General features: G+C 42.3%; 1 protein-coding gene across 5 annotated transcripts in view; it reads right to left on the minus strand.

The window, feature by feature from the left end:
• Window positions 1–4,429: 4,429 nt before the first annotated feature.
• CSNK1A1 (casein kinase 1, alpha 1) overlaps window positions 4,430–16,404 on the minus strand; it is a 36,387-nt gene continuing 24,412 nt past the window's right edge. For 2 of the 5 annotated variants that reach the window (XM_009318488.1, XM_009318486.1), the window contains 5 exons: window positions 15,859–15,937; window positions 14,779–14,853; window positions 13,418–13,524; window positions 12,448–12,560; window positions 4,430–7,100 (listed from right to left, as the gene is read on the minus strand). In XM_009318488.1, the coding sequence (XP_009316763.1) occupies window positions 7,093–7,100; window positions 12,448–12,560; window positions 13,418–13,524; window positions 14,779–14,853; window positions 15,859–15,937 (382 nt within the window). In that variant the 3' untranslated portion in view covers window positions 4,430–7,092. Of the gene's footprint in view, window positions 7,101–12,406; window positions 12,561–13,417; window positions 13,525–14,778; window positions 14,854–15,858; window positions 15,938–16,404 lie in introns of those variants that run through there. The other 3 variants (XM_009318487.1, XM_009318483.1, XM_009318485.1) reach the window with 2 other exon arrangements.

Raw genomic sequence — 16,404 nt, forward strand, 5'->3', positions numbered from 1 at the left:
GGCCGGCTCCGGAACCCCCGGGAAAAGCAAGGCAGGGGAGAAGGTGGGAGGCAAGGCAGCAGACAGTGCCGGGCTTTCCCCTCACCAATAGATGAGGACAGGGACTGGGCAGCATCCCCAAGACTTCCTGAGGGGGGTGGGGGACGCACCAGAGTCCTCTAGGAAAGAAGAGAAAGAGGAGCAGGCAGCTGCCCAGGTGATCTTGGCTTGGGACCTGGCTCGTGTCAGAGCAACTGCTTCCTCCCCCTACTCCCCGCTCGCGAAGGGCCATAAATACATTTAAACACACCTTGCACCGTGTCCCGCAGATGCAAAGGTGTCCCTTGTCACCCATGTTCAACTCCTTCCTCGGAAAAGCCAACCCAGGAAGAGCAGCCCAGCCACAACTGAGCCAGTCTGTCCAGTGCCCCGATCCCACCTCTCCTTGGCCACCGAAGGGATCCTGCCCACACAGCTACCTACCCCTGCCTGCAGCTGGGGTTTTGGGAGACACAGGACTGGGGTGGGAGCAGTGAGCTGACAAACCCTGATGGCCTTCCACTAGAAAAGGCTGAGCACAGACCAGACCAGACCCTGTGAGCTGTTTGCATGCTGGGAAGCAAAAACAAGCCACTTCCAATCAGCATCAAGTTCCCAAGCCCATGCTTTGCCTCCTGGGAACACACTGCCAGACTCTGGCAGAGCATGACGGTTGCTAGCATGCAAGCCAGCCCTGGCCAGTGGCGGGCAGAGCACAGCCACCAGCCCACCCCCCCCGGCGCGCCCCCGCGGCGGGGAGCCCCCCCGCCAGCAGGTCCGGGGAAGGTCAAGAGGTGCAATGTAAAAATCTGTCAGTGAGAGGGAGAAAGGTCACTGAGCAGTGACTTATGCCCATAATAAGTTTATGGGATTTGTTAACAGCTTCACACCAGCCAGCCAGGAACTCGCTACAACCACATCAGCTCAGCTTCAGCACAGCAGCACCTTCCCACACCAGGAGTGCAATGCAGAGTTTACTGGTGCTCCTCGGTTACACAGACACAAGCAGCACAGCAGGGCCATTGTAGCACAAGCCCATCTAATAAAAGCCATCAATTAATACTTCCTGGGCAGCCCAAGGGAAGAATGGCCACAGCTGGGTTCCTCGCCTTTCCTCCCCCAGAAGAAAGGGGTCTTGGGAAGGAAGGTGAGCACTTCCAGGATGCCATGCAGCGGGGGGTACCCGAGGTCTGACTCACGTAATGCAAGTGCCAGCCCCAAAGGAACATGAACACACACTCCTGATGCTGTTCACAGACTTCGCCCCACCAGGTAACCCTGACCCAGACACGGACACGCCTGCTGCAAACAGTCCTGGCCCAACACCAGCTCCTGCCATGCCAGCAGCCACCGAGGAGGAGGAACGAGCTCAGCCCAAGTCAGAGCTGTGCCGGGGGAAGCCTTCGGCACACAAGACCAAATCTATTTGCTGCCTAAGTGATTTTTCTCAGCTCAGAGGACTTGCACCAGTTTCTAGCTTTAGCTCTCTGCTCTCCTCCCCCACTACCTGCCTGTAATCCAAAGCAGGCAAATGCTTCCTTGTTCATCTCCGCCCGGCCTGGGCGAAGTCCTACCTACAGCCGCTACCAAATGAAGATTTGGCAAATGCTACCAGCAGGGGCCAGCCAGCTTGGTCCAGCTGCGGGCCAGCAATGAGAAACTGCTTTTGAACACCAGAGCCAGCTGCAAGCCCCAAAAGCTGGTCCTGGGGTCAGCCCACTAGACCTGCTTGGGGACAGCAGGATTTGTGAAACATCAGTCATTGTAGTCGTACAGAGATGGGCTCAAGGATCTTTAAAATTACCCATACTGCCGAGAAGCGGAGTTACCAGTTGGTGTACAAACACCATGAGAGAAGTGTGTGCAGCAGCGAGGGCGAGCCTAACAGACATCAGGGTAAGCTATGCCGAGGAGACCAGCCTTAAACCCCAGGGGTTCTCAGTTAAACATATCTGATGGTCTCATTTGGAAAAGTCCCATTGCACTTCTTTGGCATCGGTACGTGCCACAGCAACGCATCCAAGGTACAAGGAAGGGAAAGGGAAGGTTTGTTCATCGTGCCCCTGGTCTGGTGGACCACGAGGTCCCACAAAGCACAGCCGAGTCATGCAAGTACCACTGCCCCACCTCTGCCAGTTACCTGAATTGTGCCGAGTCAAGCACCTGCCCTGTATATTTACAGGGCTGTAAAGGGCAAGGTCCAGATTTATCATTACACACAGGGGCTTTGACTGCAACATGGAAAGCTCAAAAGCCAGTCTACCCTGTACGGCAGCATGTACACTCCTCCAAGTCTTCCGATGATCTCAAATTGCTTTCATTCAAAAAAAAGTTCAAAGTCCATCACTTGCAAAGTAGCTCAAGGCTCACTGTTATTTCAAGGGTGGTGGAGAACAGGGAGCAGCGCAGGGAGCCCCGAGCCTGCTCCTTGGGACACAAGCAGTGCACACAGCAGCTCAAAGAGCTTCTCTGCCAGCTACGCATATTGATGCTATCCTTCAAACTCAGAGAGGGAAAGAAATGAAGTTAAGACCAGCTGTATTTACAGAAAACAATCCACATCACCAACAGGAACAAAAGACTCCTGAAGAGGGAAGGGAAAACAGAACAGTTAGGACTGCGTGTGCTCAGGTACTTCCAGAAGCAGCCCCTGATATCAAAATGCCAAGCTATTCTCTGAAAAAGGAGCTGCATCACCTTCGTGGTTATTTTATGGACAAAAATACTCGGAAAACTAATCACTCAAGCCTGGTGTGAGAATACTCCCTAGCTCCTCCCGATTTCCAGCTACCTGAATTCAGCACTAGCAATAGTTACATCTAAGAACATCTCACACGATGCAAAAAGTCAAGTTAGCATCTTGAAAGATTTCACACCTTTAGCACTGAGCTTTGCAAAGCAGCTGAGCCCACTGTGGTTCCTTTAAAAACAAGGACACAGTCCTGTGTTTTGGGCACAGCCTTCCCTTAACACGCCACCTTTCCTTCACAGCTAAGGACAACACAGTCCTGCGTCTATTTTGAAAAGCTTTGTTAATGCAGCTGAGAACGATGAACGTCCTTGTGCCCTAGCACAACAGTCAATCTCAATTCTTTGCGTACAGACCTGGTACCACCCTCCCCCCTTCCTGTTTAGCCCTGGATAACAAGGATTACATTAAAGAGCCATTTCCACATTAGAACACGCCATGAACGCAGTCCTTCCACTCAGGCCCTATTAGGAGGGTGGGCACTTCCTCTGCGTCGTCCCTTGCCTCATGTTTCCAGAGGCATTAGTGCTCGGAGCAGACAGCTCTTCCTCCCAGCCCATTTTCTTTTTTGTCTGGAGCCTGCCACGCTCATAAACTTGTATTATGACATCAAGCCGATATGAAATCATGATGATTTCACTGCGATTAAGTAACGAGCAGATGGGGCTGACGGAGCTGGCTAAGCAACAAATCTTGTAAATTGGAGAATGCTGTCAGGAGAAATTAAAGCCTTATGCAAAACCAGAAAAATTCCAGCTGGAAGGAACTGCAGGGAGGCATCTAGCCCAACCTCCTGCTCAAAGCAGCGCAGCTACCACTTAGGCACCTTCACCTCTGCTGCAGTCCGTTTTAGGAAAAGCACAGCACAGAAAGCACATACAAGTTCCTGCAAGTTGTAAGCAATGCACCTGAAAAAGCCAACTGAGAGAACAGGCAGAACAATGCAATAGCAGAGCAAGTCAACATGTAAGCTTGAAAAATAACGCTCATACAGACAGAATTCAATAGCAATCAGCAAAAAAAAATTAGGATGGCACACACTGGACAGGCTTGACGCACCTACCAGAAACGTATCTAGCTTTCAGAGACCAACAGTGTTTTCAACACAGCCAGGGCTTGAATTCATCACTTATTACCAATACCCACCACCACGCAGAACAGCAGGCAAGGCAGTGAGAGCGACGTTACTAATGTTACTAATAACTGAGACCTAGAGCAGCCTGCCCTTCTTTCAGACTTTTATGGGAGGAGAGAAAAAGGCTCTCAATTGCTTGTAGCAAGGAATGGCTTAAATAGGTTAAAAATAATGAACCAGTATGCTGCGCATAGGAGCACTCCACACTCCAAATTAAGCAATCCCTTAAAAGGTGTCCTTAGGATGCCTCTCAGAGTTGTTATAAGGAGGTTAATAAATTGCTTTGAAACCCTGTACACAGCTCAGTAAGATGATTAAGAACCTGTTGTCACAGCCTAATGTCATTACCTGAATTCTAGCACTTTCCAGGGAGCATGAGGTTGTAGTTCTTGCTTTATGGCCTCTGTATAATGATAATTACTGGTAAAGGGCCTGGGACAGCTTGCAGAAGTTTTTGACTTTGCATCAGATCAGTAGGTAAGAGTAAACCTCCCAACACAAAACCTTTGCAGAGCTGCAACCAGAAGTCAAGATCCACATAGTTTTTAATGCGTTCAGTTTTAAGTCTTTGTTACAAACCAAATAGATTATACAGCAAATGAGTGTTCAGTATCACAGCATCTCTTTAAGGAAGGTTGCCATCTTGTTCGTTGTTCAGCATGTCTGGTGCAGGCTGGTTTTCTGCAAAGCAGCACGACACAGCCGACAGTTTGAACTCACACTTCCGTGCAGAAGTAAACTCTAACACACCATGTCTGAAAGACTGACTGGACTCCATGCTCCTCTGTAGGACAAGGCTTGCAGTTTTAAGAACCAATGCATTTTGACACTCCAAGCATATGAACTGTTCTGGCTTACAGCGCTTAATCAAGGGCAGTTTTGTTTCTAAAGTTTCACAACCCTCCTCAAAGTCATGAGTAAATTTAATGGACAGAGAAAATAATTTCTTCTCCTGAAACCAAATGATTTCCTCTGACTTTTGAATATCTCATGTCAAAGCAAGAAAAGTAGTGCCAAAACAATTCCAAGCAGCCACTCTGAAAACAGCTGCCAAGAAGGCATTTCACTGATGCTTCTTCCCCTTCAGATGCATTGCCTAGACAGTGGAAATCATATATAAGGACATAACATAGCATTCTAGATACCAGTTCTTAGAAACATACTAGTTTTCATATGAGGCATTGCTTGTAAAGCATCCTTATTTGGATGGGGCAATACTCAGGAGTCTAGAAAAACATCCTAGCCAGAAGAATGAGCTACATTTCCTCTTCCACCTTCCTGGTAACAGAGAGACCGCTCCAACTCAGAAGTTTCCAAATGTGCACTGACATCTCTGAAGCCCGGCAGACTTTTTACCTCCCTGTACTCCCAGATTATCTATACAAACGTTTATTAGCACACAATGTTCTCCAGCTAAAGTTTAACATTTTCTCGGGGCAGATCCTTCTCGTAAAGAGAGTATGCATAGTGACCGCTGGAGAGTGCGGCCTTGATCCAGATTACCACTCCGTGATGACAGAGAGCGCACAGTGTAGGTATTATGATCTTGAAGAAACAGTTTTCAAAATGAAAGACCTTTTCAAACAGTAAAAATATGAACTGTGAGCAGGAACTCTGCTACATGCATGGTAACTGTCTAAAAAGCTAACATACAAACAACATTTACACAATAGGCATCTGGCAGCATTTTCAGACATTTTTTTAATTTATTCTGACATGCTATAAAGGAATAAATTACACTGTTAAAGAATTACCAGCAATAAAAGTATTTCTTTCTTTCAGCTGGGCTAGAATAGGAGTGAGAAGGAAGACAGCCTGGGGCAGTAACCAATGTGAACTCTGCATGGTGCGAGGCTGTCTCCAAGAACAAGAGTAAATCTGGTCATATCCACTTCACAAGAACTTGAAAGAAAATGCCTTGGTTTAAAACCATCCAAATACTCCATTCAAATTTTTTTCAAAACTAGCAATCACAAGTCAGTCCAGCCGATGCATGACATGGCAACGCTCGGAGGCTGCCAATACGGGGTCTGCAAAAGATGCCATTTCACTTTAAAAAAAATCCAATCTTAGTATAGAGGGCTGGTCTCAAACAACAAGTTATAAAAATGCAAGACTGCCCCTTCCCCCTCAAGGAAAAAATATAAAATTTATTTAAAAACAAAATGAGGAAGAGTTACAACACTAAATCTAAAATGATTTAGAAAGAAATATGACTTCTTTTGCTTAACAAATGGCCTCAAAACTTGGTTTAAAAACAGGGTAATGTAGATTTCTTAAACTGAATTAACAAGGCAAATTAAAAAAAAAATCTCATTTCCTTACAGAAACAGTTTTTAGTTTTTAATGAAGTTGTAAACAAAAAAGCTCCCGCTTCAAAATAAAAACAAAATCCCAGATCATATAGATGTTTACAGTGATTACATTTATCTAAGCAACTTACATACAGGTTCAGTTGTAAGATGTTAACTAAATTTCGTGACAAATATGCTGTTTTTCCTTTTATACCAAGAACATTATAGAGTTAATGCAGAGTCCTAAAGATTATCTAGTAGTCGCTAAGTTTCTCTTAAGTCTTCACTTTAGATGCTGTTATTTCTAGCACAGGTAAGCAGGCAGAGTCTTTCATACGCTTAAAAACTGGAATCTTTGGTTACTACCATGTCAGCTGGCTTGGTATGTTGCACATAGAAGCCAACAACTTTAAGAATGTTTTAAGTGTACAACTTTCAAAACCCAGGGAGGAATAACCAGAAAAGAGTGCACAATTGTGAGCATTTACAATTATCACAACTGTTGCCGAAGACTGTTCATGCCATTCTTCCAAAACAATGAGATCTCATAAGCAGTGTAGTTCAAAGTAAAAAGGTAACAAAAATTGGCATATGCACAATTTTCTCCACTTGTGTGTCAACCATTAGTTAACTTTTCCACTTGAAAAAAATGCAATAGAAAACTGGACACCATGTTTCACTATCTCAGAAATATTCACAATTACAGCTGCTACAACTCGAAGTGCAGCATCATTGACACTGCCCAGAGCCAGTTTATACTGATATTAAGTTCTTTACACCAAGTAAATGGTTGCCCACAGCCACTGGCAAGTGTACGTATGAACTAAAATTTCTAGGATTTGGGGAGTGACAAGTCCTGCTCCGATCTGCTCTGCTTTGTCCCATCCTCGCCATGCTCAGAAACCTGCAAGATAAACACAAGGGCAACTTACTGATACAGGATGAAAATGAGGAACAGCCTTCACAGTAGGAGAATTAAACATCAGTTATGGTCATTCAAAGGGGAAAATGCTGCTCCGTCTCAGAATTGCAGAGTTCCTGGTGTCCATTTCCAAAGCTAACCAGCATTCGCCACCACCCTTTAGCTCAAACACACACCTCTCACTCACACCTACTGCTGCACTGGAAAACAGGCTTATGTACCAGCTGGATGCCACATTCTTCAAATAGGAATTCAGACCAACAGTTTGAAAACAAGATGTGTTATTGCCACTAGGAAGCAGGATGTAATTTCATAGGATTGTTTTCTACTTGTCTGCAACATCTCGTGTTTATATTCTTGAATGTCAAACTGTCATCTGATTGCAGTAGTGCTTTTCAGAGATGCAGTACAGCAGTGTCACACAGACAGAAGGAAAAGGAACAGGAATAACTTACCTTACAGTAACTGGTGTTCTCTACATGCTCACATGTACGACACTCTGGGCAACCAGAACAGAAGCGAGAACCTTTGACTGTGACTAGGAACCCAGCATACCTTCTGTCCTTGGAAGGACAAGTGAAACAACTCATGTGACAGGGGAGGTGGGGCGTCAAGAACAATTCTTTTAAAGTCCAGTACTCCAAATGACAAGTTCAAGACATTGTGGAAAAGGGAGTAAAGGAATACATACATAGATCTCAAAGAACCAGTTACTGCAAGCTAAGCCAGTCTTCTCTTCACGTGACTGCTTATATACTCATTTCTGGTGACTCAGGTAGTAGCACTGTGCTTTAAAGAGATAACAGGAGTCTCAACCAAAAACTACTTTTGCCAAGCAAGTTTCCATTCTGGATGCCCTCCGAACAGCACAGTATTCTGTCAATGTATGAATTCATCTGAACAACAGCTCTGAGTTTTTGCAACAGAAATCTCTCCACAGGGAAATACAGATAAAGCTGACCTCAGCTATAGCTTATGCTGTCATCTAGAGACAAGCAAGTGCAAACAAGTCTTAAACATAGCCTGACATTCAATCAAAAAAAAAAAAAATGTATCTGGATAGTACCCAGAAGACAGCTTTAACTCTTCCAGAATGGGCTACAGGTAATTTAGAAGAGATTCAACAGCTTTGTTTAAACCCAATCTTAATGCACTGAAGGACAATTCTCTTTATCCAGCACTAGCAATTCTAAAAAAAAAAAATAATCCTGCACCAGAATTAAGACAGTCAGTCCCAGCTGAGTGCAAATTCACACAGAAACCCCAAGGGATTCCTTAGTTCCAATGGCATAAAGTTGTCCATAACCCTTACTTGATGCATACAACCAAAAGTTACACTGTTTTTCCATTTAGTGTGTTCAGCAGTGACCATTGATTCGTCATTTGAACCACTTTCTCCATCAAAGCAGCCAAAACTAAGTCAACAGAGGAGGAGTGTGTTCCCAGTGTGGAAAGAAACAGATCAACTCATTGCTTTAGAAGCCTGGACATTTCAAATGAAAACAGGATCCTGAACCTGAGGACAAAGGACATGCTAACAAATGATATGCTGCTGTTTGTTAGAATACCTCAAATCCAAGCTATTAAGGGCAAGAGAATGCCCAACTCTACAGAGAGCAACATCTACTGAATCCAGCAATCTACTGGATTCAACCCACAACATCCCTTTCAAGTCCTATTCAGACTGCACAGAAGTGTTCCCAAACAGCCCAACCGCAGCTGTCCAATGAGATGTTGAGACATTCATGTAGCGCACGAGACTTTGCCAGAACGAAGAACATGCTGAAGAGTTTATGCCGGCATCTCTCTAACAAATCTTCACTATATACAGGGCCAGTTCAAACCTGCACATTCATCACTCCTTGTTCCTCTGGGGTGTTACCCAAAACTTTGATAATCTCTATGCTACGTGAGGGATACTCAAATTGCTTTATTACTACCATAGCTGCAGATCTGATCAATGGGAGAAGAGTAACTGTACTGTCATACTGTAGGAAGCTCCTCTACTTGAGAGGTGTTCAAACTTTTTCTCTATTAAGTAGCTGCAGAGACAAGCAGTGAAAAGTATTTAGTTGTCAATTGGCTAAATCTCAAGTAGTGAATTAATAGTCTGTTCTGAGAAATACTGCCACGACCACAGGTGTCCAGTGAATGCTAATGGGACTGCTGACGGGCTTACAGAACTCTACACTGAAGTGAATTAAAAACATCTCTCACAAATGGAACTGATAGACTTTATCCTGGAGACTGACTGCTTGAGTCAGTTTTATGACTGAGGGAAGCTGACTGTAAGCATTGTTACAAATCACACCTGAACAGCTGCTGCACTGTCAAGAGATCGAGAGCTAAACTTCCCAGAGTCAGCAGAGAAGCTCTGTCTGTTGAAACAGTTCACCTCTCCCAAGTTCAAAAACAGCTGATCTTGCTGTTACAGAAGACACTGCATGGGGTTCCACAGAGAGACAGGAAAAAAAAAAAAGAGCAAAAAGGCCATTGACAGAACAGGCTACCCTGGAACCAAACAGAATATTCAGCCTGAATAGCCTATAGGACTCAGCGAGATGGTTTAATATGGATCCGAGTTAAGGCAGCCAGGAATATCTATAGATGAGCACATTGTCCAAACAATCTAAGTCATGTAAGTCTCTGGACATTGTTTGAAAGAATTAAGATTTCACCACTCTCCCCAGATGCACATATTCAATAGTACTTGCACTTTATACAGTATACTGTAAGATTTTAACCAATAAATGCACCTGTAAATTGCTATTTCCAGTACTCTTGTTAAATTGGATATGGTTACCAGAGGGGTATAACTTGATACCGTGAAGCCTTTTAAGCCACTTCAGCATAGGCTTTGCTACAGCAACTACATGAGAATTTAACTGAACTCTGGAAAAAATAACCAAGTATTTAATTAATCATCAATGTGACAGCAACATAAGCCATACAGCCTCCAGCTTGAGCTTAGCTGGTTTCAGAAAATCTTCATTAACAATCAATATTCCCCACAAAAAGGCATTTAGGATTTTAGAAATCTGGAATCTTTGCTTTGATGAAGAGACTAAGCTAACTATTTTAGGAAGGTGGAGAAGTCTTCAGATGTTTGACAAACACTACTTTAATGCTTTGCTGACATTACAGCTTGATCGATCCAAAGGTCACAAGCCTTTTCTTCGTGATAGGGAGGGGAGAGGGAGTCATTCCCCTAAAAGGCTGTTACTCCATGCAAGAGCCAATGAAATTCTGCTAGAAAAACAGCAACTTCTCCATAGCTATAGCAATGGGCCTCGTTACCAAAGGGCAGTGCGATGAGGAAATGTCCATCAAGAAACAGAAATGGTCTATTAAGGTTCAACTGCAAGACAGCTTCCCCGTTACTCGTGCTTGTCAGTCTGCTGCAGCTTTGCACTCTGTCACTAAATCATCACTAGAAGATGGAGGCAGATAATCATTATAATGACCTTTTCTTCACTTATACTATAGCACTTGGTCAGAGACCGCCTGAGCCAGAAGAGTAGCACGTTAAACCTCAGAATACTTCACCGGCAAAACAATATTTCAAGTGCATACAACTTGATTTTCACGGCAGCATCCGTTTACAGACCATCACCTCCTGTTAAGACCTTCACTTTAAGCATGAGCCATTGTGAAGAATCCACATTTTTGCTCAGATTACTTCCTTCCCTCCTGCTCTAACAGCCAATCTCTCCCAACATTGCGCTGGTTCAGTAGTGGGTTCTGAACTCCAGTCAGAGCTTCTGTATTTTGGGAAGCAATCTAAGCCTGTTAGTCTACTGATAGACTAAGCAATCTTAGTCTACTAAGATAGACTGCTACGAGTCTGCTACGTACCGGTGTTCCAGCTGAAGGAACTGGTTTACAGCCTTCAGTGTTGTAACACCTGTCAGCTCCAGCAAAACAAGCTGGACTCTTTATGCCACAAAGAATTGGACATTTAATGGCATCCTGTGGAAGTTTTTTTTTTTTCTTCAAGAAACCATTCCAGATTGTGTCTTGGGAAGACCAGCAGGTATTTTACTTCTTCATTTTTCTGGATGAAGTGTTATATTTTTGGATAGCTATTTTGACTAAAGCCACCTGGCAATGTTTGAATGCTGCCACAATACATGAAAAACAATGTTTTGATAAGTTTATTGCAAACTTCTGCATTTCTTTGACTTCCAAGTCTGCCATGTTACCTTAATATATAGTTTTATACACATAAAAATGATAGTCAAGACAAGAATGTACTGAAGAGTAGCAAGTACTAGCAATGCCCAAGTACTAACTTAAACCTAGCTTCTCTACTCTCACTCAGACAGCCTCACTAGCTTCAATTTTATCCACAGCTCATCTTGAGGAATCAGTTTCATTACAAGACTGGCTGTAATAGTCATTAGCTGTAGCAGTTTCATTCTAGTGACTGACTAGGCTAACACTGGTAGATTTACATCACAAAAAAATTTAAAAAGCTTCTAGAATATGTAAAAAAAATCATATCTGCCTTTTCAGAACTCAGTTTTCACACAATTACATCTTGAACATTTCACATTTCCCTTTGAAACCATAACCTAGAAACATTAAAAATAGTCAAGGAACCTGAAGCCCCACCCCAGAGCATCCAGATACTTCAGAAAATTATGACTTGGCAGTCCACAGCAGTTTGGGGTTACTCCTTGATTTAGGCAAGACATTTTGAGCTCACTGGTCCTTTCCTTTAACTCTGGACCAAATGTCTCAATGTAAACCCACTGGAGGAAGCCAGATCATTCACAATTTTCTGTTTCCAATATTTGAGGCATACAGAACAGAAGCAAACCCACAGCACTATACCAGCTGGAACAGAGTAGAACCCAAAGTCTCTAGATCCTTGCCTAGTTAATGAGAATTATCCCTTAAGAAGTGTTAGGTCTAGGATTTTGGATTGTATTATATATTTATATATATATAAAAATATATATATGTATATATAAGTAAAAATAAATAAAAATGTCACAATCCCAACACCAAGTCAGTTTCTTGTTTTTGGAAAGTGGTTAATGTGGGAGCAAAAGATGCAGTGGTTAAAATGACCCAACATCCCCAGAAGAAATGATATGAAGAACAAGGACATTTTGGTATAAAGTTAGTAGTCAAATTCTCCAAGGACGTCTTTTGGTTTTGCTTTTTAAATTAACAGCCAAATATATTTTTTAAACCACCTCCTTGATCTAACACTTAAATTGTTGACATTGTCCAAATTAGTGTAATTTTTTTTTCCTGTAACGTCACTTGGTTCTTGGCTACTAACCTTTCATGTTACTCTTGGATTTGTCAGTTTGCTTGCCTGTGGGGGTTTGGGCCTGCTGCCCCTGCCCACTGGAAGAGGCTGCCTGCTGTGCTGCTTTCTGCTTTAACATTGTCCAGTCAAATGTGTAGTCATATTGGTGGTTCAAGGTCCTAGAAAAGAGTGAAATACTTTACTGTAACACATCATAACTTCCTTATTGCTAATACCAAGCCTTTGCTGAAAACCCAGAACTAGAGGTTAACTCTTGTTGTAAGCTGCTTTGGAGATTATGAATGGTATATAAATGCTAAGTATTACTAACTTAAAGGGATTCTCGAAGCAAGCCCAAATACCATTAAGCAGCATTTTCTTCACTGTTTACGCAAAAGTCTACATTTGTAGAAGCACTTACTCACAACCCAGCTTACCCATTTGTCTGCACTGAAGTTCTCAGCTTTTTTTTTTTCCTTAAAATATATATATAGTTTTAAGGAGAGACTGCAGTATTGTAGATCATTGAATAAAAATTGCTTTGGATTCCAGAAACTTGGAGGTAGACTCTTGAGAGATCAGTACCAGCTCTTCTTTTGACAGATGCTGTTCACTCCACAAGGTTGAGTTTATGTTCTGGTTTCTCTAACAAACTCAATGAAACAGCACTATTCCCCTCCATTGAAATCCGTCTCCTGGGCACCACTGCTAGTCCCATCACCAATCTCCAAATAGAAAAAGCTTCAAACAATTCTACCGAGGGGTCAATTTCTTAAGCTACTTGCAACAGAACTGGAAGCATGGGCTCAACCCTCTAGCATTGGTGGTCAGATCAGGCAATGCAAAAACAAGAGAATCTTTTCCTTCAAGTTTAACATTGAACAATATTTTTCAGGTCCTTTAAACAGCTTTTCAAACTCTGAAATGAAAGAAAGACCCACATACGGAGCAGCTTTCTGCAGTGCAAGTCCCACAGAGCAGTTACCAACTGGTAAAGCACTGACAAATTTCTGTACTTTTCCACTTTGAGACTGACCTGAAAAGAATACGGAATAATTGCCTCAGATACATGTAATCTGGTGCCTCTTCAAAGCGCAGGCCACGACAGTAGTTCAGATACATGGCAAATTCTGCAGGGAATCCCTGTAAATCAACAGTGTTAATCATCAAGCCATGGCTTGCAGCAAAAAACTTCTAACAAGCCTGTAAGAAGGTAAAGAGCTGTATTTCTGTCTATAACGGCAGAGAAAAACTGGCTGAAGATTCCTAAGTGTGAATTCCACTTTGCCTCTAGGTATTCATTTATCCTGTATTTCAGAAAGTGGATTTTATCAGCAAGTTACCAGGTACACATTCCTTCCCCAGAATTGTTACCTGATGCATGTTTTGCAATCACAAGTCCTCTGCTACCAAAACCTTCAACATACAACATATTTAAAGCACTTCATTCATCCTAATTAAACCTAGTTCTTATTAACTAGGTCTCTGAAATAAGTAGTAATTGTTTCTCTAAAGAGTCCACTCATGTTTCCTTGATAATCTACTTGAGCATACTAGAAGCAAGGTCAGTTACCACTATTAAGTGTGAAGACTTAAACCCTGAAAACCTCTTTCAAAGATTCCCTGCTTTACATATTTATACATTTAATGCTATATGAAAGCCTACACATAAATATGTAATAGCACACAGCATAGTGCTGCACTACAAGAAAACACAGGGTACAACAGTTCAGCAGTTTGGAACAGGCTGTCAGACTGTAAGTGTATATAAATGTGCATGACTAGAAAGTGCAATCCTTGGTGCTGCTGTTTGATGTGCAAAAACTACCATGTGTTCTCAAGGACCTTTCTTAACAAGCATGCGGCTGCCACAGTTCAAGAGAAATCTTAAGACCTAAAGGATAGCATTGGAAAAACATCATTCTGCAATGTGGCTTTAAAGACCACTTGACATCCAATTCCACTACAGCCTCTATTTGAGATACAGAAGACAACATGAACAATCTTGAAGAGGCAGAAACAAGTATATACAGGCAAGCTATACAGCTCTACCTTGGTTTTATTCATCCATGAGGGCACATGTAGAACTTTCACTGTAGAAGTTGAAGAAATGAACAAGCCTCACCTAAGAGAGCTGGAGAGCTTGCACAGCCAACAGTCACCAAGAACTGGAATGATGGTGGCATGAACTATGCCAAGAAACAGCAGCGAATGCCTGCCCTGTTACACACATTCACAGTCCTGCTGGGTGGCCAAACACAAGGTACCCATGACTGCCAGGGAAGTATTATTCAGCAGCAAATGCCATGTGAGACTAATCTACTGGCTCTAGTTTTAAAAAAACAAGAAAGAAAAGAACTTCCATTTCACAGTATGACATCACTTGGAAACTCTTACCTTACACAAAACCTCAACAGGAGTGGACATTTTCTTTTCACTAATCTTTTCATACTTTTGCTTCTTTGTTGCAGCCTGTGGAACATGTAGGTCACAATATAAGAGATACTGTGCAACACTGGATTAACAAGGACAGTAGCAAAAAAAATAACAAAAATCCTTTGGTCAACCGTAAGTATTTTATGTGAAATCTCCAAGTCCCACACACTTACTGCAAACAGAATGAAGGTCAATCTGGTATTAAGATTTGGACACAGTTTAATACCATTTGGGCAGTCTAATGCTTCCATCACGTGGCACAGCTCGTGTAGTTCTAGCTGCTGCTTTTGTCCATTAAACAGACCAGACTTGCATTTACATTTGCCAAAGTTCTATTAATTCCCACTCAGTACCCCATTCAAGGGCTGCCTGCGTGTTTCAGTAAGCAGCCATTTGCATTCATATGCAGCTGAAGAGTTCTAGTGTTTTACAAGCAGCTTGTCTTTTTAGAAAACTTGCAGCTGCAACACCATTTGGGTTACACAACTCTCACATGGAGGAAGGAAAACAATTAAAACATGAAAACAAATCACTGAAGTCTATATAACAGAAATAAGAAATATTTGCCATGCTTGTACTTGGCTACCAATACATGAAAATACTTGAAACAAGTCTGTTGCAGCTAATAATTATTCAGTCATGCCATAAACTGGACTGAAGATATCACTAAAGCTGAACTTGCTAGGCAAGAGATTATTTCCATACTCTCTACAGCAATTCAAAAAGCCACTAGCAATGTTATTTTCTACTTCCCAAAAAGGGCCTCAGCCTACAACAGGACAATAATAATTTGCAAAGATGACATAAGCTATTGTTTAGCATAAATTTTAAGACAGTCAAACAATACACATTTTGCCTGCTGCACAAGAAGCAGAAAGAACCTTTCTTCTACATTCTATAAATAGCATGCCTTGGGAAAAGCCGCTTTGTGTAAGTGAAGCTAAACATCATATACAACCACCTATCCAGAGCAGCAGGCAGAAGCACGATACCCAAACATGAAAATAAGGGTGAGGAAAAAGAAAAGGCAACATAACCTACCTTTAATCCTTGCCAAGGCAGACTGGTTCTGTTAAAGTACATCAATACATAGCCTAGAGACTCCATGTCATCCCGACGACTGGAGAAAGAGGAAGAACACAATGAATTACAAATTTTGCCATTTCATACTTCATTCCAAATAGTGCAAGCATTCCAAAATTTAAAAAATAAAAATTAAGGAATAAAACCTAAGCTTTGGTGCAAAGGAAGGTCTCTTTCTAATACAGCTAAGACATCTAGGTGTTCAGGATTCCACTGGCAGGCATGTAACAAGTCGTCACAAGCAGGAAGGAGATCCTATTCATTTTTCAAGCAAGAAATAGTCAGTAGGTATTGTGTGTGGCAAGTTTCCATCTGTAGTTACATTAGAATAATTTGGGAGACAAAAACTTTGGAAAATAAAGAGTGAAACATTAAACGTCTTTCCCATTTAATTAAGTAGCTTGGATAGAAACTAAAGTTTTACCTGTAGGAACCACAGAATGCATTGTAAGAGAGATACATGACATTAGCCTCAACTTCATTAAGGAAGATTTCTCCCTGAAC

This window comes from Pygoscelis adeliae, unplaced genomic scaffold (genome assembly GCF_000699105.1).
Source record: "Pygoscelis adeliae isolate BGI_AS28 unplaced genomic scaffold, ASM69910v1 Scaffold42, whole genome shotgun sequence".
NCBI classification, from domain to species: Eukaryota; Metazoa; Chordata; class Aves; order Sphenisciformes; family Spheniscidae; genus Pygoscelis; species Pygoscelis adeliae.